This window comes from Panulirus ornatus, chromosome 4, assembly GCF_036320965.1.
Source record: "Panulirus ornatus isolate Po-2019 chromosome 4, ASM3632096v1, whole genome shotgun sequence".
Lineage (NCBI taxonomy): Eukaryota > Metazoa > Arthropoda > Malacostraca > Decapoda > Palinuridae > Panulirus > Panulirus ornatus.
Genome location: NC_092227.1, coordinates 10,634,441 through 10,661,804, shown reverse-complemented (window position 1 = coordinate 10,661,804; position 27,364 = coordinate 10,634,441). Strand labels below are relative to the sequence as shown.

The 27,364-nt window shown below is 38.2% G+C and overlaps 1 protein-coding gene across 4 annotated transcripts; it reads left to right on the top strand.

Annotated features, from left to right (window-relative positions):
- The first annotated feature begins 1,632 nt into the window (after positions 1-1,632).
- Positions 1,633-27,364, top strand: Rab19 (RAS oncogene family member Rab19). 4 transcript variants are annotated; one of them, XM_071693631.1, is made up of 6 exons: positions 1,633-1,738; positions 6,764-7,019; positions 11,715-11,799; positions 14,042-14,140; positions 14,698-14,855; positions 19,872-27,364. In XM_071693631.1, the coding sequence occupies exons 2-6, from the start codon at positions 6,807-6,809 to the stop codon at positions 19,977-19,979; spliced, it is 663 nt and encodes a 220-aa protein (XP_071549732.1). In that variant the 5' UTR covers positions 1,633-1,738; positions 6,764-6,806; the 3' UTR covers positions 19,980-27,364. The 4 variants fall into 4 exon arrangements, with proteins under 4 accessions (XP_071549732.1, XP_071549713.1, XP_071549724.1 ...); XM_071693612.1 differs by lacking the exon at positions 1,633-1,738 and adding an exon at positions 2,380-2,612; XM_071693623.1 differs by lacking the exon at positions 1,633-1,738 and adding an exon at positions 2,524-2,649.

Sequence of the window (27,364 nt, the reverse complement as noted above, 5' to 3'; positions counted from 1 at the left end):
TGGTGCTTTGGGGTTCTGTGGGAAGCAATGGTTGTTTCATGATTGTGGTGCTATTGAGGTCTCACTCTTGCCTTCTAGCCTTTGTCATACCTTCTCTGCTGCTTCCAGTAAGTCTGACCCAACTGATATAATTTCTAAACCATGTTCGGTATTTTCGATGTAGGTTTCTTAAAGTACCTATCGTTTGTGACAAATCGTAGATCCCTATTTTGTATCTAATTCTGCTCCCAAGTGTAGAACCCCCTCCTCGCACAGGACAAAGAGGAAATTACACAAACCTCAACGTGGTTTGTAAAATCATATAATCGAAAGTATGACTACTTAAGTAAACTCACTCTCATTTCTCCCTTCTAGATTAACACAATCCTACAATACCTCGAACAGCTATAATCCTTTCCAATACGATTAAATCACACTATACATATCGCTAATGAACAAGTTACCAACTCCAGCCTGTCCTAAATGGAAACTTCTTGTCGAGGAAGCTGACAACGCCATCTTCCAAGTCTGCACCAGCAGGATTACGCCTTAATAAAACTTCTGGCCTCATCGACACACTCCCTAACTCATAAACCTTCCTCTCCCATACTTGGCAAATATCAGTAAGTACAAGTATTCTACTCATTACTATGTTTAACGCATGATAGGCATTCAAACTATCGTAAACTGCTTTTACTAATGATTTCTTTTGGGACACCCCGTGACAAACCCCTCGTTGACAACTGGAACAATTTGGAAATGGAATCCTTTACAGAATGAACACCCAAATTAAGAAAAGTTTAACCAAGTTTGTCACCCAAAAAAAGGACCGAATACCCTTAAAACATAGATGAAAAACCGGCCAAAACACATAATCAACTAGACACCTTATTGCCACATACCACACTTAAAATAGTATGATCAATGCCACCAAATTCTACCATTTTTGAAATGCTAAGGCTGAATATTGCTGCCAGCCAGCCGCACTTACGGGGACACTACAAAGTCACACAAAACTGTAAATCACAGATACTCCATCACTAATCCAATCATTTTTTTTTTACGCAAATAAGATGATTATCCCCCCACTTCCCTTTCCACACACACACACACACACAACCATCTGCTCTTATGGTCGCCTCCAACTTTCTCCACATCCGTCATCAAATTCCAGACTAACCTGGACGTGACTACCCCAACCTCTCCTAATAACATTCCATCATACACTCAAACATTAGACTCAAAGCCATTGTTCATGTCCCACGAATTGTATTTCATCTATATCATGCAGTCCCACTCTCTTTCCCAAGACTGGCTATCAACACATTTATCAAGACAATTGATGTGCTTGACCCATCTGATTGAGCACTTTTAGTCGTATCAGTCCCACGTAAATTATAAATACTTTGTTGTACGAAAGTAGCGTCAGGTCACACAATATGTCTTCCTCAACCAACACGAATTCCTCACCAGCTGATGATAATCACTCGTCTCCCAAGCACTTAAAACAGACAAGATATTGTATAGGTTGACGCTGTATTTGCTTGACTTTGCCAAGCCTTTTTTGATATATAGTATTGTTAAAAAGACTGAAACTGAAGCAATGCTATATAATCTTGTTCATTGTATATCTCCGTATTTGTCATGGACGGGCTGGACTGTCTGTTTCAGTTACTTGTGGTGTTCCCCAGAGCACACAATGTCTCACTACTGACAGACCCTGGGACTCATAGTTCCCATTCATGGAACTGTTGAGACAGTAAGTGGTCAAACACTCACAACAGGACTTCTGTTAAGACAACAGATGACTACACAGACTCACACAACAGGAGACGACTTCTGTTGAGACAGTAGATGACTACACAGACACACGACAGGAGACAGGCCTTATGTTGAGTCAAGGGATGACTACAGATTCGCGACAGGACTTATGTTGAGGCAGTGGATGGTTATAGACTCACAGAAGGATTTTAGATAGAGTTAATAGAGCCACACTCTCATGAGGACTTATGTTTGTGGACAGCAGATGGCTACATGCAACAACACTTTTAAGTCAGTAGATGTTTACAAGGGTCACAGCAGGACTTCAGGTGAGGCAGTAGATGGCCAAACTCGCAAAAGGACATCTCTTGGGACAGTAGATGGTTACATAATCACACCAGGACCTGCTGAAATAGTATTTAATTACAGACATAACAGGGCTACTGTGACTAAGTATATGATTGCACTCACAAGAGGACTTGGTATACCAGGAGCAATGAGAGCGTCTTTCTTTGTTATACTGGACTATAAACAGACACAAGAATGGAATAAGAATTCCCCAAAACCCAAGAAAGGAAAATCATTTTTAATCGAGAGATAGGTCGCTCATGCCGTTGAAAACACCGTCTAATTCACAATAGGAAAAATATGCGCATATCAAGAATATTAAAGCTAACTGGACATTAAAGCTAACTCCATATAAAGAAAACTAACAGATCAATAGTCTGAATTGCTCTTGTTTGTTCTGGTGATTGAATCATTATTTTTGTTTATATTACATTTTGTCTCTGCAGTGAATGTAAGTGTTTTTATCCAAGGCTGTAAATGTGTTGTTCAGTTCCTCCACCTTCCTCCACCTGTTGAACATTCAGGTAGGAATTTTTCCCCCTCACAGATTTTACGTAGACCGTAAGTGTAGCTAAGGTTTTGAAAACTAGTAGTAATTCGAAAGGAATATTGGTTTTGAGAGGCAACAGTAACATGGTATGTCATGTCCCAAGTTTGAGGAGGCGATTTTTGTTTACACTGCAGATGTGCGAACTAGATATGAACTAAACAAACATTTCTTTTTTTTTTCTTTAATTTCAGCTTCAGTGGGTTTTCCGTTATTTGAAAAGGAAGTGTTTGTGTCCTTATTTTACAGAAGAGAAGAGTTTACATTCAGTATGTTATATTAGGGAGATGAATTTGGTTTTCAGTCGTAGCATCTCTCTGTTCAAAACATATATCTTAGCGAATCTTGTAGCTTAAATCATTAATTTTGATCACCACAAACGTACAAAAGTGGAGGATATTCATATGAATGGATTCGTGATATTTAGCAGAAATGGTTTGGATGGATGCTGATTAACTAGAAAGACTAAGTAATCATGTGATAAAGAGTAACAGGGATGGCGGTAAAGATCAGGAAAAATGTGGGGAAAAGTAAGTGGAACACTTTTACACATGGTAGAGTAATACTTTAGCCATGCAGAGCTCATTCCTTTAGATATTGGCTGATATTGTTGTGTAAGTTAGTGTAATGTTAAACCCTTACACTGTGGCAACCGTAATATCCTGAGACACTGTGTGGGACATTTACAAGTTTTGCAAAATCTTCTTAATTGTGATTCCAAGAATAGCTACAATATAACCCTCTAATTACATTTTTACACAATGTGATATATCTTTATGTCTACTACACATTCTTTGGTTTATGGTGTTCCACAGCCAGGGTTATTTTTAAGCTTATTGAATTAGATTCGTGGCATTTTTGTAAGGGTTATTGTCATGGACAGATATGGCCATTAAGGGAAAAAGTTTAGGTGATAGCATCTGGAAAAGTTATGTGAGATGCCACTGCAAGAATTTAAGGCCATACATTTCACCCCATGGTAGAGGATGCTGATAGAGGAATTAAAACTGTAGTGTATGTTGCAGTGAATGGAAAAATATGTTGGCTAACATTATTGCTGAAAGTTTCCCATCAGTATTCAGTGTCAGCAGATATACTAGGGAGTTGCAAGGAATAAAACAGAGACTTTTCCCCTTCTCGTCTCCCATGATGATGAAAAGGACATTAATAAGTGAGTATATATGAAGATGATATCAAGTCTATGAGACATTAAATCTGTTGGATTTGAGAAGGATGAAATAAATTAGGGCATGCTAAGACATCTATCTCAAAGTATAGCATTCTTATATATAAATAACGTAAAACCCAACACATTCACCCTCCTCTGCACAACCCTATCTATACCCCATGCCTCGCAACCATATAACATTGTTGAAACCACTATTCCTTCAAACATACCTATTTTTGCTTTCCGAGATAATGTTCTTGCCTTCCACACATTTTTCAACACTCTCAGAACTTTTGCCCCCCTCCCCCACCCTGTGACTCAATTCCCCCTCCATGGTTCCATCTGCTGCCAAATCCACTCCCAGACATTTAAAACACACTTCCTCCAGTTTTTCTCCATTCAGATTTACCTCCCAATTGACTTGTCCCTCAACCCTAATGTACTTAATAACCTTGCTCTTATTAACATTTACTCTCAGCTTTCTTCTTTCACAAAGGCAAAGGGAATAAAGGTGAGTGTTCAAATTACAGAGGTATAAGTTTGTTGAGTATTCCTGGGAAATTATATGGGAGGGTATTGATTGAGAAGGTGAAGGCATGTACAGAGCATCAGATTGGGGAAGAGCAATGTGGTTTCAGAAGTGGTAGAGGATGTGTGGATCAGGTGTTTGCTTTGAAGAATGTATGTGAGAAATACTTAGAAAAACAAATTGATTTGTATGTAGCATTTATGGATCTGGAGAAGGCATATGACAGAGTTGATAGAGATGCTCTGTGGAAGGTATTAAGAGTATATAATGTGGGAGGCAAGTTGCTAAAAGCAGTGAAAAGTTTTAATCGAGGATGTAAGGCATGTGTATGAGTAGGAAGAAAGTGATTGGTTCCCATTAAATGTCGGTTTGTGGCTGGGGTGCGTGATGTCTCCATGGTTGTTTAATTTGTTTATGGATGGGGTTGTTAGGGAGGTGAATGCATAAGGTTTGGAGAAAGGGGCAAGTATGCAGTCTGTTGTGGATGAGAGGGCTTGGGAAGTGAGTCAGTTGTTGTTCTCTGATGATACAGCGCTGGTGGCTGATTCGGGTGAGAAGCTGTAGAAGCTAGTGACTGAGTTTGGTAAAGTGTGTGAAAGAAGAGAGCTGAGTGAATGTGAATAAGAGCAAGGTTATTAGGTACAGTAGGGTTTAGGGACAAGTCAATTGGGAGGTTAGTTTGAATGGAGAAAAACTGGAGGAAGTGAAGTGTTTTAGATATCTGGGAGTGGATTTGGCAGCAGATGGAACCATGGAAGCAGAAGTGAATCATAGGGTGGGGGAGGGGGCGAAAGTTCTGGGAGCATTGAAAAATGTGTGGAAGTCGAGAACGTTATCTTGGAAAGCAAAAGTGAGTATGATTGAAGGAATAGTGGTTCCAACAATGTTATATGGTTGCGAGGCGTGGGCTATTGATAGAGTTGTGCGGAGGAGGGTGGATGTGCTAGAAATGAGATGTTTGAGGACAATATGTGGTGTGAGGTGGTTTGATCGAGTAAGTAATGAAAGGGTAAGAGAGATGTGTGGTAATAAAAAGAGTGTGGTTGAGAGAGCAGAGGAGAATGTTTTGAAATGGTTTGGTCTCATGGAGAGAATGAATAAGGAAAAATTGACAAAGAGGATATATGTGTTCAAGAGAAGTGGGAGACCAAATTGGAGGTGGAAAGATAGAGTGAAAAAGATTTTGAGTGATAGGGGCCTGAACATGCAGGAGGGTGAAAGACATGCAAGGAATAGAGTGAATTGGAACGATGTGGTATACTGGGGTCGACGTGATGTCAATGGATTGAACCAGGGCATGTGAAGCGTCTGGGGTAAACCATGGAAAGTTTTGTGGGGCCTGGATGTGGAAAGGGAGCTGTGTTTTCAGTGCATTATACATGACAGCTAGAGACTGTGAACGAATGTGGCCTTTGTTGTCTCTTCCTAGCGCTACCTCGCACTTATGCGGGGGGAGGGGGTTGTTATTTCATGTTTGGCAGGGTGGCGACGGGAATGAATAAGGGCAGAAAGTATGAATTGTTACATGTGTATATACATATATGTCAGTGTGTGTATATATATATATATATATATGTATACGTTGAGATTTATTGGTATGTATATTTGCGTGTGTGGACGTGTATGTATATACATGTGTATGTGGGTGGGTTGGGCTGTTTCCTTGCGCTACCTCACTAACGCGGGTGACAGCGACAAAGTATAATATATATATGTTTGAAAAAGAGCTATAAAGAAATCAAAAGGGATGTTTCTGTGTTAAGTAATTACAAATAAAAGCTGATACAAAATAATGACTTAGAGAATATATTAGGACAGACTGAGTGAATGGAGTTGCTGGTGAGATATGCAAGTGCACAGTAAATGGGCAATATAGGAAATTCACAAGCATTTTTGTGTCTGTATAATAGTTATTGTAATTTTTTGTAGTTTATCTCTCTTTGGAAGAGCCATTGCCAATAAAGTTCCATAAACCCTAAGGTGGACTTGTAGGTGTACTGATGATGGTCCTAGCAGAATAGCAATATAGGTGAAAGGTACTGATGAGGGTGTAGTGATGATGATCTTTGACCTAACACCCAGAATAATCTAAGCTAGGTTCAAGGCTTGTGGCTGGCTAAAGGAGCTAATACATTATGTAGAATGTTGCAGTGACTACACTGTATAGTGAAAATTTTATGTGAACTGTCATGCACTAGATCTTGCTGATAGCTTATTGGACATATATTTTTATAGGCATACAGGAATCATATAGATTACAGATCTACTTTTTTTTACTTAAACTGAACAAATGGCAGTTGTAAAAAGATCCTTATATAGTGTTGATTATGTTGGCTTATTGAACCTGTCCTTTTTGTGAGCCAGTATGGTACTTTGTTCTCTATACCTTGCAGCACTTGGATGTTAAACCAACTTTTTTTACATTCCACAGGTAGCCTGAATTTAGTAGTATCTTACAGCAAGAAATACTCAAAATGACCTCCTCACCTGCACAAGCCACAACAAATAATGCTGCTGATGACCAGTTTGACTTCCTTTTCAAAATTGTTGTGATTGGTGATTGTGGTGTTGGAAAGACTTGTGTTGTTCAAAGATTCAAGTCTGGCATGTACATTGAGCGCCATGGTAATACAATTGGTGTTGATTTCTCCATGAAGACAGTTTCTGTAGATGCTAAGAAAGTTAAGGTAAATTTGGATTTGACTTGAGTGAATATTTCTCTATTGATGATGCTTGTAGTATGTGATTATTTTCTGCTGTTTTTGTGTAGAAGATTTTTAAGGGTATTATAGCAAAGATTATCTGATATATTGGTGCCAGGAAATAGATAAAGAATTATCCATCCACTAATATACTCATATATATATATATATATATATATATATATATATATATATATATATATATATATAATTTTAGGGAGAATAAAAAGATGTTCTGGAAGGAGGTAAATAAAGTGCGTAAGACAAGGGAGCAAATGGGAACTTCGGTGAAGGGCGCAAGTGGGGAGGTGATAACAAGTAGTGGTGATGTGAGAAGGAGATGGAGTGAGTATTTTGAAGGTTTGTTGAATGTGTTTGATGATAGAGTGGCAGATATAGGGTGTTTTGGTCGAGGTGGTGTGCAAAGTGAGAGGGTTAGGGAAAATGATTTGGTAAACAGAGAAGAGGTAGTGAAAGCTTTGCGGAAGATGAAAGCTGGCAAGGCAGCAGGTTTGGATGGTATTGCAGTGGAATTTATTAAAAAAGGGGGTGACTGTATTGTTGACTGGTTGGTAAGGTTATTTAATGTATGTATGACTCATGGTGAGGTGCCTGAGGATTGGCGGAATGCGTGCATAGTGCCATTGTACAAAGGCAAAGGGGATAAGAGTGAGTGCTCAAATTACAGAGGTATAAGTTTGTTGAGTATTCCTGGTAAATTATATGGGAGAGTATTGATTGAGAGGGTGAAGGCATGTACAGAGCATCAGATTGGGGAAGAGCAGTGTGGTTTCAGAAGTGGTAGAGGATGTGTGGATCAGGTGTTTCCTTTGAAGAATGTATGTGAGAAATACTTTGAAAAGCAAATGGATTTGTATGTAGCATTTATGGATCTGGAGAAGGCATATGATAGAGTTGATAGAGATGCTCTGTGGAAGGTATTAAGAATATATGGTGTGGGAGGAAAGTTGTTAGAAGCAGTGAAAAGTTATTATCGAGGATGTAAGGCATGTGTACGTGTAGGAAGAGAGGAAAGTGATTGGTTCTCAGTGAATGTAGGTTTGCGGCAGGGGTGTGTGATGTCTCCATGGTTGTTTAATTTGTTTATGGATGGGGTTGTTAGGGAGGTAAATGCAAGAGTTTTGGAAAGAGGGGCAAGTATGAGGTCTGTTGGGGATGAGAGAGCTTGGGAAGTGAGTCAGTTGTTGTTCGCTGATGATACAGCGCTGGTGGCTGATTCATGTGAGAAACTGCAGAAGCTGGTGACTGAGTTTGGAAAAGTGTGTGGAAGAAGAAAGTTAAGAGTAAATGTGAATAAGAGCAAGGTTATTAGGTACAGTAGGGTTGAGGGTCAAGTCAATTGGGAGGTGAGTTTGAATGGAGAAAAACTGGAGGAAGTGAAGTGTTTTAGATATCTGGGAGTGGATCTGGCAGTGGATGGAACCATGGAAGCGGAATTGGATCATAGGGCGAAAATCCTGGGGGCCTTGAAGAATGTGTGGAAGTCGAGAACATTATCTCGGAAAGCAAAAATGGGTATGTTTGAAGGAATAGTGGTTCCAACAATGTTGTATGGTTGCGAGGCGTGGGCTATGGATAGAGTTGTGCGCAGGAGGATGGATGTGCTGGAAATGAGATGTTTGAGGACAATGTGTGGTGTGAGGTGGTTTGATCGAGTGAGTAACGTAAGGGTAAGAGAGATGTGTGGAAATAAAAAGAGCGTGGTTGAGAGAGCAGAAGAGGGTGTTTTGAAGTGGTTTGGGCACATGGAGAGGATGAGTGAGGAAAGATTGACCAAGAGGATATATGTGTCGGAGGTGGAGGGAACAAGGAGAAGAGGGAGACCAAATTGGAGGTGGAAAGATGGAGTGAAAAAGATTGTGTGATCAGGGCCTGAACATGCAGGAGGGTGAAAGGAGGGCAAGGAATAGAGTGAATTGGAGTGATGTGGTATCCTAAAGAATCCTAAAACTATCTCTCCATGTCATGCTCGTGCAATGCTTCCAACATTTTTTTTTAACATTTATGACATTTTTCCTATTCGTAATTCTTCCCAAATATCCAGTTATCTTCTTTCCTTGGACAGTTCTCTCCTTTATTTCTCCTACTTTAGACCACCTGCACAGAAGTGAATCCATATACTTACAGTTCTCTAACCTCTTCCAATAGCTCACCACTCATCCTAACCTTACATTTTAGCTCATTATTCTTATCTACTCTGTATACTAGAAAGAGTCTGAGTTACACATCCTTTACATTTCCTAAAGCACTTCTGCTCTTCACATATCCTGCACTTTGTTATCTTCTTCACCCTGTCAAAAACAATTTTCCAAAATATTGTTTCTGGAATGCTCAGAAATCTAAGTCCTCTGTAATTTTGTATATTAACCTTACCACTCTCCCTACTATTCCTCTGTACAAAGGCAATTGCAGTAAAGTGGTATACAGGGGAGATGCTGTCAGTAGGCTGAAGTTGGACATTGAAATAGTCAGGAGAAATCAAAGAAAGGTCTGTGGGGTTTGGTTGTTGATAGGGGCTCTGGTTTCAGTGCATTATACATGTCAGCTACAGAGTGGATGTGTCATGTCTTTCTTCACATATTCCTGGCACTACCTTGCTACTGCAAGAAAAGTGAACAATGATGAAAAAATATTCCCTTAACTTGCCTAAATGTATAAGCAGATGTTTGTGGAACTTAATCTGGATAGATCACTTCTTCTGCTCTACAATTGATTTAGTTTAAAGAGATGTATCTATAAATGTACTAAACTTTAGAAGTTTAGTACAGTGATGTGAATTTTTTCAAATCAGAAAGTGATAAAGAAATGCTTTTTTGTGTTAAAAAGGGTCAAACTGTTCTAATACATGTACAGGAAATCTTTATCATCATATTTATTGCTCCTAAGTGTTGCTGGATATGAGAATGTGCCAGTTATGTGAGTGTTTCCTTTACAAATTTTATTGCATTGTTGACACCATATCAATGTTTTGTCTATAATAACAAATAAACCAATGTTCTTTGGTACCATATTACTGTGCTGTCTATAATAACAGAAAATAAATTAGTTGATTAACAAATACAAGCAGAAAAACCATAAATTTATAAATCAACCAACACTGGACATGAAACTGGTACATTTGATGATTTCAGTGTGAACCACTCATATTGCATTATGCCTTACAGTTCTAATCTACGTTTTGCAAGTCTTTCATTTAGCAAGAGCATTACCTGATTTTTATACATCTAAAAGAAAATTTTCTATAACCATCAAAGTACATGCCAAAAAATTTAAGATCAAATGATATTGATACTGGCAACTACAATATGCATTTATACTGAATAATATTGGAAATTTGTTACAAGAGCTTTTCATTTATTTGACTGTTGGATTATAAATATTTTACTATATAAACATAAGGCATGTGATAGGGTTGATAGAGATGCTTTGTGGAAGGTATTGAGAGAATATGGTGTGGGAGGTAAGTTGCTAGAAGCAGTGAAAAGTTTTTCCCAAGGATGTAAGGCTTGTGTACAAGTAGGAAGAGAGGAAAGTGATTGGTTCCCAGTGAATGTTGGTTTGCGACAGGGGTGCATGATGTATCCATGGTTGTTTAATTTGTTTATGGATGGGGTGATTAGGGAGGTGAATGCAAGAGTTTTGGAGAGAGGGGCAAGTATGCAGTCTGTTGTGAATGAGAGGGCTTGGGAAGTGTCAGTTGTTGTTTGCTGATGATACACCGCTGGTGGCTGATTTGGGAGAGAAACTGCAGAAGTTGGTGACTGAGTTTAGTAAAGTGTGTGAAAGAAGAAAGTTGAGAGTAAATGTGAATAAGAGCAAGGTTGTTAGGTTCAGTAGGGTTGAGGGACAAGTTAATTGGGAGGTAAGCCTGAATGGAGAAAAAACTAGTGGAAGTGAAGTGTTTTAGAGATCTGGGAGTGGATTTAGCAGTAGATGGAACCATGGAAACAGAAATGAGTCACAGGGTGGGGAGGGGGCAAAGGTTCTGGGAGCGTTGAAGAATGTGTGGAAGGCGAGAACGTTATCTCAAGAGCAAAAATGGGTGTTTGAAGGAATAGTGGTTCAAACAATGTTATATGGTTTTGAGGCATGGGCGATAGATAGGGATGTGTGGAGGAGGGTGGATGTGTTGGAAATGAGATGTTTGGGGACAATATGTGGTGTTAGGTGGTTTGATTGAGTAAGTAATGAAAGGGTAAGAGAGATGTGTGGTAATAAAAAGAGTGTGGTTGAAATAGCAGAAGAGGGTGTGTTGAAATGGTTTGGTCACATTGAGAGAATGAGTAAGGATAGATTGACAAAGAGGATATATGTGTCTCCATGAGAAACCAATTCTCCCAGCCTCTCTTTTTATAATTTAAATCCTCCATTATTAGGAGTTTACCATATCTGAAAAGTGTACCCATCATGATTGTTCCTTCTTTGTTATCTTTGTATATTTCTTCTGACTCATTTATATTCTTTAGAGGTTTATGAATTATCAGTACCACTATGCAGTTTTTTCTGCAGTTACTCTTCTCATTATATTCTTTAGAGGTTTATGAATTATCAGTACCACTATGCAGTTTTTTCTGCAGTTACTCTTCTCATTATATTTTGTTTGAATGGGCCATCTTCCAGTATTTCTTGGTGCCATAATTTATTCATTTCTGCTTTCAGTTACAGATTTGGGATACTGCTGGACAAGAACGTTTCCGCACCATAACCCAGAGTTACTATCGATCAGCCAATGGTGTCATAATTGGTAAGGTTAATTACAGAATATGAGGCTTATCTTTCATTTTTTGGTGGATGGTAAATCTGATTTATATTTTCATACTTGATTACTGTTTTCAGCGTTAGCAAGGTAGTGCCAGGAGCAGGCAAAGAAAGGCCAATTCTGGTCACATCCATTCTTTAGTTTTCATGTGTAATGCACCAAAACCACAGCTCCATATCCACAACCAAGCCCTGCAGATCTTTCCATACTTTACCTCAGATGCTTCTCATGCCTTGGTTTAGTCACTTGATAACATGATGACCCCTGTATGCCACAATATTCCAATTTACCTTTCACTCTCTTGCATATTCAGATCCTGATGGCTCAAAATCTTTCTCACTCCTTCCTTCAGTCTCCAGTTTGGTTCCCCCTTCTCCTTGTTCTCTCCACTTCTGACACGAGTATATTCTCTCTTGTCAACCTTCTCTTACTCATTTTCTTCATTTCAGCATACACTCTTTAGCTCACTCAACCACACTCTTTTTATTACCACACCTCTCTCTTACTCTTTCATTACTCATTCAATCAAACCACCTCAGACCACATATTATCCTCAAACATTTGATTTCTAACACAACCACCCTCCTCTGCTGTCTTATCCAAAGCTCATGTCTCACATCCATATGCTATTGTTGGGATTGCTATTCCTTCAGACATACTCATTTTTGCAGTCTTTGATAACAGTCTCACTTTCTACACAATCTTCAGCACTCCCAGAACCTCTGCCCCCCCCCCCTCTCTCTCTCTCTCTCTCTCTCTCTCTCTCTCTCTCTCTCTCTCTCTCTCTCTCTCTCTCTCTCTCTCTCTCTCTCTCTCTCTCTCTCTCTCTCTCTCTCTCACCCCCGGGATGGTTCTAGCCCTGTGTCCACACTTAACAAAGTTGAATCGAAAGCAGTATGACTTATAAATTCTCCCAGGCAAACTTCAAAACTTGACCTGCATGCTTTACGCCATATTGTTAGTCCACTTTCTCCCTTCTATAGGTATTACTTTGGTTCTTGCTTCCAAGAGCTGGCTGCTTGTGTGTCCCCAATGACTGTGACCTGGCACATTTTAAAAGGCAGGTTTTTCACTCATCCAAAATTTGTAAATACCTTCCCTTGTCTTTTCTTTTTCTTTTCATTAACCTTTCTATATTACAATTAAGGCCCATCCCAGACTTTTATCTGTGACTGGAGCCTCCAAGTTAAAGGAAAGAAAAAAATAGCAAATGCCACGGCAAAACTTTAGGAAGACTTGCTAGGTTTGCTTATTTTTATGTAGCATACTTAAACTCATACTATTATAATGATTGTTAGAAATTGAAAATTGGCTCACTTCTGATCAATGAGAAACACCCAAAGCTTGATGAGCTTAATTTTTAGTTTATTTTAAAACCATTCAATCTGCTGACTATGTTATTTTGTGTAACACAAATACAGTCTTTCAATCAAAAATCTTCATGAGCAACACAGTGATTGGAACACATAGTTTTAGTATCTTACATTATAGTTCCCTAGAAATCAGTACAGCTTATAAGAATCTGAAGTTTTAAGTTTTGTTGATTATGAAGTTTCCTTGAGTTGGTAAAAATTTTGAAAAAAAAAATTATGCATTGTAATACAAACTGGATAGTTTGTAGAAATGATTCACAAAGATGTGCTGACATATGTATTGAGGTAGGAGGCTTCTTAGTCAGCACATGAACTCAAGGACAGGTCTAACTGAAGAGCTAATTGATTAGTCTTAGAACTCTAGAAAGGTAACCCTCTGTTTGGGGGCAAACTGTTTGTTAACCAAGGCAGTGGAATACATACACGGAAAGGTTCAAGTGGTCACAAATTATAATTTGTGATCTCTTGGTAGCCAGTTATTTAAGGCTGGGATATTCCAGTCTTTTAGTTGACCATTTGATTGGTTTTTAAACTATACTAGATCATACGTGTCCCAACAGTATGTTGTGAAATTTAGAAAAGTCCCATACAGTTTGTTTTTCCTTTTCATTGTAATGGAAGAGCAGTTGATCAGCTCCTAGTTAAATGAGAATAACGTACTTGATCTGTAAAGCATTTCATTTTGCAAAATTGATAGATTGTTACAGACAGTAACCTTTAGTTGATAAGATTTTTTTCATTTTCAGGATTTTATTGATTTTGATTCTTGGTTATATGATTATGTAGGGAGATTGAAGATGTTTTGCAGATGCTTTTGTTTTCTTTATGTCTAAGTTGCTGTGTTTTGTCCATAGTTTATGACATCACCAAGCGATCTTCCTTTATTAGTGTTCTGAGATGGATGGATGAGGTGCGTAGATACACACACCCTCAAGTAGCCATTGTCCTTATTGGTAAGTATTTGCTCTGGCTCATGTGTTACTGTTTCAGATCCTAGTTATATAAAATGCTAGGGAATTGAACTTTGAATGCAACTTATGTCTAATCATGGTGCAGAGGTTAGAAATGGACACTACATCACTGTCATGTCCGGTCATTAGTGTAAATCAGTTCTTTTCATCCACAAAGTGGTGGTTTATATATTACATATAGATTATAAACAGGTGTTAGTTACATTTGTAAACTGAAAAATTCATTGTAACACTTATGAATATTCACCACTATTTTTTTTCCTTTGTTGCTTATCCACATGAAGCTTAGATTTATAATTACTTGATTGTGTGTGAAAAAACAAACTGTCAAATTTGGAGTAAAGTTATGTGAATTCATTTCGTGAATTTATTTCTCATATTTTCATTAGACACTAAATTATTATTTATGACAGACCAGTGAACTTGATAGATGTCTTGTTGACTATGGTGTTTGGTGTAGACTTACACATATATCCATTATGAAAATGGATTCACTGTATGTTCAGTTGTTGTCACATACTGAATTGTACATTACACAGGTAATAAGTGTGATTTGGAAACCTTGCGTGAAGTTGAGTTTGAAGAGGCAGAGGCACTTTGTGAGACTGTGCCTGAAATTATGACGGTAATGGAAGTCTCTGCAAAGGACAACACTAATGTGGATGACACATTCTTCCATTTAGCTGCAGAGCTTAAGGTTAGTATATTCCAGCTTTTGGTGTCAGAAAAGGTGTAGATTTACGCTTTGCATCCAAGAGTCTATCTAGAATTCTCCAAACATAAGTTAAAATATTGGAAAGTTATATATGTGACTCGTCATATACTACTAAACAGGCCAAGTTATTAGCCAGTGAGAAATGAAATGCAGGCAGCTGACAGTAGTACCACATAACCACTTTTACCTCATTTGCAAACTTAGTTCTCTGTTGCTGTTCTTACAGAGTACCTGCTGTCTTTAATTATTTGCTTACTCGTACCGCAGGTTCCTGTGTTATATGGGGCTTTTGCAGCACTTGTGAAACTAGCCACATTCACTGGCTGGGCCACCACAAGTCAAAAAGTGTGATGATATTATGATTGTTTTGGTAGGGTAAGTGCAGGTTAGCTAAAGATTATGCAGAACTGATGTTTGTGATTTTGAAGAGGTGGATGTTGTTAAGAGTGCACGTGAAAAAAGTGTGATTTGCACGTTTCTGGGAAGGATAGGTCCACATGGATGGATGATTATTGTAGTTGAGTTCTAGATTAGTTGTTCAGTGTCTGCCAAGTTACTACAGTGTAAATATGTTTGTCAGTAGTGTATGCAGGGGGTGGATGGATAAATAAATACAAGTTGCCGAAATGTGAAGCAGAGATGAGCCCTTTATTTCTAATATATGGATGCTAGACTTCAAATATAATTGAAATTATCATACAGCCTATTTGAACACCAAAAAAGAAACACCAAATCGTGGTTAGCAGATGGAGTTCCATAAATTTCCATAGATGTACTCTCGTTAGGACTGCTCTGTCTTTTTGGCATTGTTTTATAATGTGAATTTATTTGTTCTTGAAACTTCATTAACTCAGCACAATTACAAGTATTCCCAGTATGAGGCATTGAGTATATTATTTATTTGCTACATGGTAAAGTTTGATTATATCCAAAGACTTTACTGGTTCTTTTTCATTTCTATATTTTATCTGTGATGGTCTTTGGAATAACTTTTAATAAAACGTACATAGAAAAGATATGAAGCACCTAGTCCTTCCATTTGCACTATATTGATAAGTTGATTGTTAAATTTTTCATTCTTCTCATTTGCATCCATTCCTTATACAATACACACTAAACAGAATTTTCATATGATTATATTCATTTGTAGTTTCGATTCTTAGAACACAAAACTACAAAACACAGATCTACATCATTACAGTGATTAAGGTCTCTCTTTCACCAGTCTTTTACTAATATGGTGGCACATGTAACATCAGGGATTTTTTTCTGTTTGTGACAAAAGGTTGCATGAGTGTCTCCCTGTTAGTTTCTTAGGATTGTGTGTACTTATATGAACAACATTGAAAAAAAGATTGCACAGCACCATATTTTTCTAGTATCTGCTCTATCTAATGTATGATATGTAAGTCATAGGATGGGTGAGGGGTGAATTCTGGGAGCATTGATGAATGTATGGAAAGAGGTAATTAACCTGGGGGGGCAAAGTGAGTGTGTTTTAAGGTATAGTAATCCCAACCATGTTGTATGGTTGCAAGGTTTGGGCTGTAGACAAGGATGTGTGGAGAAGGGTGTATATGTTGGAAATGAAATGTTTAAGGACAGTATGTGATGTGAGGTGGTTTGATTAAGTAATAAAAGGATAAGAGAGGTGTGGCAGTGAGAAGAGTGTGATTGAAAGAGCTAAGGAGGTAGTGCTAAAATGGTTTGGACATATTAAGAGAATGAGTGGGAGAGGTTTACAAAGAGGATATATATATCAGAAGTTGAAGGGACGAGGAGAAGGGGAGAGCAAATTGGAGATGGAAGGATGGAGCAGAAAACATTTTGAGTAACCAGGGCCTGAATTTGAAGGAGGGTGAAAGGTGTGTATTGGATAGAGTGAATTGGAACAGTTTAGCATACAGGGGTCAATATGCCATAAATTGATATATATAGCAATTATAGGGGAAAGAGTCTTGTTATGTATACCAGGAAAAGTGCATGCAGGAGCATTGATTGATAGTGTAATGGAAACAACTGAATGCAGACTTAAGTGATGAATAAGGGGGTTTCAGGAAATTTAGGGGATATATGGATCAGATTTCTGTGTAGAGAATAACTTTGGAAAAGTATCTTATGAAAAGTAAGAAGCTACATGCAATTTTTTATGGATATGGAGAAAGTGTATGACAGTCACGTGGAATGCCTTATTAGATGTGTTACTGATATATGGGGTAGGGGAAAACTGTTATATTGTATGAAGCCTTCTGTTGAGGGGCAAATGCATGTGCAAGAGTGGATGGAGAGTTATGTGAAAGTTTCAGTTTATATGTGGGTGTGAGGTTTGGGTGTATGATGTCACTGTGGCTGTATAACATATATATGGATGGAGTGATAAGGGGTGTAGAGGAGTGTGGTGATGAGGTATGGTGGCTAGTGACAAGCCTGTTTACAGATGATACTATGTTGTTTGCTGAGAGTGAAGAGGAGTTGCAGAAGGTTGTTAATGTATTTTATGATGTGTGTAAGCATAGGTATGTAAAAGTAATGTTATTTTAAAGGAAACAATGAAAGTGCAGATTTTGCAAAGCCCTCTAGAGTAAGAGAAGAAAGTGTACTAAATTGCATTATAGATATTGGGTGAGAAAGATTGGAAGACATGACAGAATTTAATTATTTAGGGGTTGTTTTGAGTAAGTTTGATGATATGGAAGGAAAGATAAGGGAGAGAGTAGTATAGGATAGAAGCATCGTTGAGTTCCTTGATGCATTAATGAAGGGTAGGGGCATAAGTATGGAATGAAGAAAGGATTAAGGGACAACATATCCCTCCCATCCCTGCCCTATGCAGCTGAAACATAGACATGGGATAAGCCACAGAGGTCAAGAATCTAGGCTGTGTAAATAAGTTAAGTGGAGCATGCAGCATGACGAGATGGAATGAAAAACTAAATGAGAGGGTGTATGAGAGATTTGGCATGGCATAAAATGTAAAAGGAATGAATTGTGGAATAGAAGAGTGGATGAAATGTAATACTTTCAAGTGGTTAAGGCATGTGGAAAGAATGCAAGCTGGAAAGTTTACAAGGAAACTATAATAGTATGTTTTAAGGGGCTGGTGTCAGGGGAAGACCACCTGTGACATGGGGAAAAGAGGTGTGGAAGAATACTGGAGGGAGAAGAATGGGGGAAAATGCATGGAATCATGTATGCAAGGGAGGCATATCAGTGAATTAAGTTGGGATAATGATTTTATTTCTATTTCATATGAAGTCTGTTGGGGATGAGAGAGCTTGGGAAGTGAGTCAGTTGTTGTTCGCTGATGATACAGCGCTGGTGGCTGATTCATGTGAGAAACTGCAGAAGCTGGTGACTGAGTTTGGTAAAGTGTGTGGAAGAAGAAAGTTGAGAGTAAATGTGAATAAGAGCAAGGTTATTAGGTACAGTAGGGGTGAGGGTCAAGTCAATTGGGAGGTGAGTTTGAATGGAGAAAAACTGGAGGAAGTGAAGTGTTTTAGATATCTGGGAGTGGATCTGTCAGCGGATGGAACCATGGAAGCGGAAGTGGATCATAGGGTGGGGGAGGGGGCGAAAATTTTGGGAGCCTTGAAAAATGTGTGGAAGTCGAGAACATTATCTCGGAAAGCAAAAATGGGTATGTTTGAGGGAATAGTGGTTCCAACAATGTTGTATGGTTGCGAGGCGTGGGCTATGGATAGAGATGTGCGCAGGAGGATGGATGTGCTGGAAATGAGATGTTTGAGGACAATGTGTGGTTTGAGGTGGTTTGATCGAGTAAGTAACGTAAGGGTGAGAGAGATGTGTGGAAATAAAAAGAGCGTGGTTGAGAGAGCAGAAGAGGGTGTTTTGAAATGGTTTGGGCACATGGAGAGAATGAGTGAGGAGAGATTGACCAAGAGGATATATGTGTCGGAGGTGGAGGGAACGAGGAGAAGAGGGAGACCAAATTGGAGGTGGAAAGATGGAGTGAAAAAGATTTTGTGTGATCGGGGCCTGAACATGCAGGAGGGTGAAAGGAGGGCAAGAAATAGAGTGAATTGGAGTCATGTGGTATACAGGGGTTGACGTGCTGTCAGTGGATTGAAGCAAGGCATGTGAAGCGTCTGGGGTAAACCATGGAAAGCTGTGTAGGTATGTATATTTGCGTGTGTGGACGTGTGTATGTACATGTGTATGGGGGGGGGGTTGGGCCATTTCTTTCGTCTGTTTCCTTGCGCTACCTCGCAAACGCGGGAGACAGCGACAAAGTATAAAAAAAAAAAAAAAAAAAAAAATGTTTTTGAGAGTTGTGGGAAATCTTATTACTAATTAGGGTAGTCTTTTTGTGTCTCAGGATTCCACTACCTTTATTTGTTGGAACGTCTTAACAAGTATCATTTAAGCTTTTTTGTATCAAATTTCATGAATTTGACTCATTATCTGAAAGCCATGGTTATCTGGTATATGGGAGACAGCTGTTAGAAGTGCAAGTATTTATCAAGATTGTCTCTGTGTCAGAGTTCAGATATGTAAGTTGGGGAAAACCAAGTATATATACTTCGAGGCTCTTAATGTCATATTGCAGAAATTAGTCCCACTTGAAATTTTTTTAACAGAATTGAAAAAAGAAATGTAGATACATCATTTGTCTGAAGTTAATTATTGTGTAAATAGTTTCCAACCTTAGATATTTACCCTCCTGTAATTTCATATACTTTTGAAGAAGAAATTCATTTAAATCAGCATACAGTCCCTGGGCCTTATTTTATCCATTCTAGATAGCATGCTTTCATTGGATAATTTAAGCACTGATAAGATGATGGGAAAACTGCTCGCATATATCACTTGAATTCTGTGTCCATAGTTAAGTAATTTAATATATACAATTGAAAGTCTTTATATTCTTTACATATATATGTATGGTTGCTTGTGACTAATGGCATTTCCTCATATATTACTGAAAAAAATCATATATTACATTAGATCGTGAATCATGTCAATTTGTGTTTCCCTCAGAGTCGTCATGAATCATTGCGTGATCTGATTCGACCAGACCTCATCAAGCTTGGGAACACAGAATCTTTAAGACAATGGCCACGCTGCACATTGCCTTGTTCACAGTGACAGCTCAGTGTCAATTCAGTATATGTGTTGTGATTGTTAATAGTTTGAATTTTGTGATTTTTATAGTCATCAATATCTTATTTGTCATCAGTTTACTTTTTCATGTATTAGTTGAACTAGAACTTTCTTATATCAAACAGCTGCATTCTCAGAAATTTGAGGAATGAGGTTTTACACTGGAATCACAGTAGAATTAGAGTATTTTCTTTATAGTGATAATTTTATTGGTTCACACTGAACCATAGAGGTAGAGATGTACCCCTGAAACTGGTACAAGTTATTTGAGGTAATATTTATTGGTTTCTTAACATTTTATTAATTTTTAATATATTTTTTAAGTTTTGATTTTTTTATACCTTTATTTGTTGGTATTCTGTCTGTCCATATTTGGGGAAATATGGTTTTAAATGTCATGAGCTCTTGGACCATGTTGAAATTTGAGTCAACCCTTCTCACAATTCCTCATATTTTCCCCTTAGATAACCATAATTTAGCCTCTACAAATAGCCACATTGTTGCATAATGTGACTGTCTGTATTTTTTATTGTTCATGGTCATCAGTTCTTTCTGAAAAACTTAGTGAAATTATTGCACATTGCTTTCTAAAAACAGCAATATCAAATAATGAGAAAGGGATGATTGTTATTTAAAATCACTTTCTTTAAGTATGTATGATGAAAAGATGAACAGTGAAAGCAAACACCTGTATATGTATTAGGAAGGATGTTTAACCCATTTGGACCCCAATCAGTAAGTCTCTCATATTTCATACATCTTTGTGACTTATCCTGGGGCATTTGCACGCACATCGTCTGTTATTACCTTATCTCATTTGTTCACCACTTATACCTTGTACCCCTCATTTCTGTTACTATCCTCATATTGCATTTATTTGAACCTTTCTCTCTCTTTTGTTTGGTGAGTTCAGAGTGCTCAATCACTTCCAGCTTCCTCACCATGCACATAAACAATTTTAACTTACTTTTTGACTTTGACCAAAATCTAGTTTGTCACCCTCACTATTCCCCGTATGTGATCATCAGATGACAAGTTTGGCATGATATTAACTCATATCTTTTTCATTATTATTGTCTCTTTGCAGAAGATCACATTGCTTGTCATATCATACTTCTCATAATTTTGGTATTATCAGCAAACATATCAAGGCATGATTTGATTTCATCTGGTAACTTGTTTACGTAAATTAGAAATAGTAGTAGTTCCAACATGGAGTCGGGATGAACTCCAATTACGACAATCATCCATCAGAAAAGGCTTCCCCAGTGTCACTTCTCCTCTCTTGGACAGTTATCAGTTCTTATAAGTAGTCTACCTTTAACTCCAGCTGAGTATAATTCTTCTAGACCTACTCCTGTGGGGGACATTATAAAAGACCACCTACTTATCCCTTTTGTTTAGATTTTGCTTAATCCCTCATAACAGATCAGTATATTTGTTGTATTTAGTCATCATGGTATCAGTCCATGCTGTCTCTTATTTAGGGATTTCATGTCCTTTGGTGATGAATTGAACAGTGAAAACTTTATTTTTTTTAAATTTATTGATAATCTAAACATGTAATTTAAAGTATGTTCTTAATCCCTACTTGGTATCCTAACATAACATAGTATTAATTATTGAAATTACTCAGCTTCAGAAGCTACTTACATTTTAACTACATTCCAAGATATGTTACCTGTTTTATTATAAAGTTCAGCACTTTAAGAATTGAAGTTTTGAAGGGGATTGTCTCTATCTCTTTAATTTTAATCTTTGATAACATGATTTGCTGAATGCAATTTGTATTTCCAAAAGCACAGTGAATTACAGATGCTGCACACAAGTTTGATAGAAGAATTATGCAGAATTACAGAACAAATATGATAGAATAAGAAGCAGACATATTGTTTCAAGGCTAAAGATACGAAAATTCATGCCACACAGATTCTCTTCTGAGACATTGATGTCTTGAGATCAGGTGGTGGCCAAGCTTACCTGACCGTGATTTAGAACCTCTCTCTGCAGCATGCTCAGGGCCCATCTTTAATTTTCTCTTCTTCCATGGTCAACATACATCACTTGCATCTCTCTTTCTTATCCTGCATTAGCAAGGTAGTGCTGGGAACAAAGAAAGGCCACATCCGCTCACATCCATTCTCTAAATGTTATATGTAATGCCCCAAAATGACAGCTCCCTATCTACAACCAGGCCTTACAAACCTTTCCATTGTTTACTGTGGATGCTTCATGTGCCCTGCTTCAGTCAACTGATAGCAAGTCGACATCATGTATGACATGCCAAAACCAAAGCCTGTTATCTACAATCAAGCCCCACATAACTTTTCATTCCCACTTTCAGCTTATTAACCCATTCACTGCAGCTGGTTAATTTATGGTCTCCCTCTCCAGTGCAGCAGTAATTACGAAAATTGAAAAAAGAATATTAAACATATTCAGTAATGAAAATGAACAGGGTAACGTCTCTTGATGGCAACAATGTAAGACTCAACTGAATTTGGCTGTCCTTACTCTGTCAACATTTATGTATTTTCATGATTGTACAGCTCTTTAAGCACTGTCAGATGCTTCATTTATGAGTGGGGTTTTTACTGCCACTCATAATTTTCTTGTGAAAGTGTAGTATTAGCTTTATTTGGATAACTGCTTTTACATAATATGAAAATATTTTTGTGAAAAGTAATCATCATGATAAATGTTATTTACCCTACGTATTCTAACACAGTGTTGCATTTGGGATAGCACATGCCAGATGACTCCTCTACAGCATTAAACTCTCTGCTATTCATAGATTTTGTAAAGACATGATATTTGTTAGGAATTTTTTGCATATACAGGTTCTTGGTCAGCACTGGTGGATTCCCCCATTACTTTCAAGCTGTCTAGCATCTGACATCGTAGAAACTTAACTAGCTAAACTTTGCTCGCTTGAAATGGCTCTGTCTTGGCTACATTCTCTTCTTCACATAAATCTCCAGAGTTTCAGACCTGAGCTAAAGTTTACAAAGGCTACTTTTCTTCTTTGTCTCATGCTTTGTGTATAACCAGAGCATTTTACCCATGTTCTTTATAAGTGGATTCCTAACCCTTGTGGTTATCTTGGCAGAGAGTAGAGTGGACCATTGTACTTCAAACTTTCTTTGCATTTTTTCTTTATGTTACAGATTGTAAATTTATCCAGGTTGTAAGCACGCCCTAGTGTTGATGCAGATGCTCCCTCACTTGCATCTGTGCATTGTAAGATTAATAGCTCCATTTTTAAGGTAATAGAGGTTCTCTTCAGTGTAACTTGGTTCTGGGATGTTGCTGGAAGTTTGGATGCCATATTTGCAAACACAAATATAGTGGCTTGCAGGAAAATCACATTAGCAGGTATAACCAAATGGTACAAGTAGTGCAGATCCACACAACAGCAATAACTAAGACCCACCTGTTGCCAAGATTGTGGTAGATTCCATTTAGAATGCACACTTACTGAAGTATGTCTCACTTTCTACTGCACACACCCACATAGTAGCTAATTCTGATGATGTAAAAAGTGGTAGTGGTAGAAGTAGGTTCCTCTTGTAATAGCAAAATTACTTGTAGTGATCCTACATTAAGCAAGACTGAGTGTATGTTCAAGAATTTGCTGGATTTTCTGCAGCTTATTACCTCTTCACTGAAGTTGTTTATTGTCAACAAAGTGAATAAGTTGCAAGAGTTTAAGAAAGTGGGCATAAGGCATTAGCTTTCCAAGATCTTCATCTCATTCATGTTATCCATTGTGCAGTAGTCATTCATCATTTCTTTTTACAGTTAACATTAGAATCATACACAAAGGAAAATGTACATCTCATCCTTGGTTGTGTTTGTCCCACTAGCCAGTCTGCAGCGAGGTGAAAATGGAGGAAATGTTTCCCTGAGATACTGATAATACCTGTTTGTTACCTCCACAATCTTTTCTATTATGCCTGTGCCAGTAACCTACAGAAAAAAATAAAGTTCCTTTTAAAAAGCATTTTCTATTCCTGAATTTGAGGAATGAAACAAAAAGTCTTTTGACATAAATGGTGTGAAGCCTGCCAGCCCCATATACCGCTGCCTGCTCAATCCCCATTAAGTACACACCATGTCCATTTTGGTGGTGGTGTGTGTAAATCATGTCCAACCTCACTGTCTCCCTCTGAGTCACTATACCTCTCATCTTCACTTAATGGACAGTCATCTTCCCTCATTAACACAGTTGATGTGAGTCCTATCCACCAAGAATATCAGCATAGTTAATGAAATTGAATGGTGTGGCTGCAGCCTTTAGTTGTTGCACTATCTTCTCCCCCATGGTCTGGGAGAAAAAATGCCCATATCATATGGCAACATTATGAATGATGCCAGTTAGGTCTTCTACTACCAGTACTTGCCTGCAACGCTTTTGCCTGGGAGTTTTGAATGCAGAAACCATGATTATTGTGTTGCCATTGGCAACTCAAGGGTGAGCTATTTTGATACCTACTTCTTTCCCTTCACGTCGAAGCATTGGAACTATCTACCTTCTCATATCTTTCCTAGTAACTGTGACCTGGGACATTTCATAAGACACGACTTTCACTTTGTCAAAAATTCATTAATTCTTTCCCTTATCTTTTCTTTCTATGCTTCATAATTCTCTATATTTCAATTAAGACCCTGCCTTGATGTGGACTTTTGTCCCTGAATGGAGCCTTCAACATAGAAAAAAGAAATGTACCAGCTGCAGTGACCCCATATTCTTCTGAGAGACCACATATGTACTAGCAGCAGTTGATGGTTAACAGTATTTGGCTCCTTGTATACAACATTGCTCCAGTTATCCCACTTGTCATGCATGCTTTACACCTTTCTGCATGCTCATTCCCAGATACCTCTGAGATATCTCATTCTCGGTCCACCCCTCCTTGTTCCATCCACTTCTGACACATAACTTCTTAGTCAGTCTTTCCTCATGCATCCTACTCACATGGCCAAACCATTTTAGTACACTTTGTACACCTCTTTCAGACTTACTCCTTTTACTTCCACACCTCACAGCTACCCTGTCATTCCTTGTTCAATCAGCCCTTGTCACATCATGTATTGTTCTCAAACATTTCATTTCCAATAATTCTGCCATCTTCCATACTTTTGTATGTAGAGCCCACAACTCATTTCCATACAGCTCTGTCAGGATCCTTATACTATCAGACATAATCATCATCATTCCTACAGATAGGGCCCTCTCTTTCCAAACACTTTTCAGTGCATCCAGGACCTTTGCCCTCTCCCTAATCCTAAGGTTTACTTGGCTCCCATAGGTCCATCTACTGCCATATCCACTCTTTGTTACCTAATACAATCCATTTCATCCAGGTTCTTGCCATTTAAATTTGCATTAAAACCCCTTGATAAACCTCATAACCTTACTTTTAATCACCGGAAGTCTCAGCTTCTTTCTGTCACATACTCCCCCAAACTCAAACCCTCTAATCTCACTAGAACCATGTCATCTACAAACAGTTGACTCACTTCCTAAGCACCCCACCTCTGTTACATTGCAGACACACATTAGGAAATAAGTAAGATTTAGAGAATTTTAGGTAGAAATTGCATTTTTGTACTGTTGATTTTAACCAGGTTACTGCCTCCCCAGTTTAGAATTTGCACAGGTCCGAATTAAGTGAGGAGATAAGTTCATTGCATAAAAAAAGAATGAATGCTGTTTACAGGAGGGGGAGAGAAAGTGAGTTGAAGTACATTGAATGGAATCATTGGCATGAAAGTGAGTAGGGTTTAGAAGTTAAATCAAAGAAAGGTAATTTATGGAGAGAAGAAAGTTGATGATAGGACTGGAACCTGGAAAGGTCTGTGGGGTCTGGATATGGATGGGGAGCTGTGGTTTCGGTGCATTATTACATGACAGCTAGAGACTGAGTGTGAACGAATGGGGCCTTTGTTGTTTTTTCCTAGCGCTACCTCGCACACACGAGGGGGGAGGGGGTTGTTATTCCATGTGTGGTGAGGTGGCGATGGGAATAAATAAAGGCAGACAGTATGAATTATGTACATGTATATGTCTGTGTGTGTATATATATGTGTACATTGAGATGTATAGGTATGTATATTTGTGTGTGTGGACGTGTATGTATATACATGTGTATGTGGGTGGGTTGGGCCATTCTTTCATCTGTTTCCTTGCGCTACCTCGCTAACGCGGGAGACAGCGACAAAGCAAAATAGATAAATAAATAAAAGTATATATATATCTATATATGTCGAGTGGTAATAAAAAGAGTGTGGTTGAGAGAGCAGAAGAGGGTGTATTGAAATGATTTGGTCACATGGAGAGAATGAGTGAGGAAAGATTGACAAAGAGGATATATGTGTCAGAGGTGGAGGGAACGAGAAGTGAGAGACCAAATTGGAGGTGGAAGGATGGAGTGAAAAAGATTTTGAGCGATCAGGGCCTGAACATGTAGGAGGGTGAAAGCGTGCAAAGAATAGAGTGAATTGGAATGATGTGGTATACCGGGGTCGACGTGCTGTCAATGGATTGAGCCAGGGCACGTGAACCGTCTGGGGTAAACCATGGAAAGTTTTGTGGGGCCTGGATATGGAAAGGGAGCTGTGGTTTCAGTGCATTATACATTATACCTTATATATTAAACATATACAGAATCGCTGTTTCCTGCATCAGTGAGTAATGCCGGGAAACAGACGAAGAATGGTCCATCCACTCATAAGCACGTATATATACATAAACACCCATATACACACATACACATCACATATTCATACACATACACAGACATATACATATATACACATGTACATATTCACACTTGCTTTCCTTCATCCATTCCTGTCACCTTTGTATTCTAGCTAATCCTTATCTATAATCTGAATACTTTTTCTAGCTCCTAGAGACCACACTTATCTGTGACACTGGTCTGTAATTCCAGACTACTTACCTTATTTTTCTCAGATATTGGCCCTGCACTGCACTTTCTTAAGCATTTTGAGAAACCTATCATCTAGAGAGATCTAAAACATCACCAGTCTAGGACCATCTGCACATTCCTCAAGTACAAATGGTGAGATACCATCATGAATTTCAAAATTTTGTATTAAAGAGGTAATACTAGTGGTAAAAGCTCTGTACTTGCATTTACATCAGTTCTGTATTAAGGTTAGTTTTAGGCCAAATTTAGGAATCTCAGCATGTTCAGCAATTGTTCCGCCCATTCTAGATCTTTTCATACTTATTACAATGTAGAAACACTAAGAGTAAGTATATTTTTAAAGATATAATGTATATCTTTGCTTATAATTTCAATATATTTTTCTGAGGACATGTAAATAAATACTTTGATGTT

Bases quoted from the DNA above. Each gene is read 5' to 3' on its own strand.
- Rab19 (XM_071693631.1), top strand. From the start codon at position 6,807: ATGACCTCCTCACCTGCACAAGCCACAACAAATAATGCTGCTGATGAC. The intron at 7,020-11,714 runs GTAAATTTGGAT...TTCTGCTTTCAG, and splicing joins TAGATGCTAAGAAAGTTAAG to TTACAGATTTGGGATACTGC. The intron at 11,800-14,041 runs GTAAGGTTAATT...TTTTGTCCATAG, and splicing joins AGCCAATGGTGTCATAATTG to TTTATGACATCACCAAGCGA.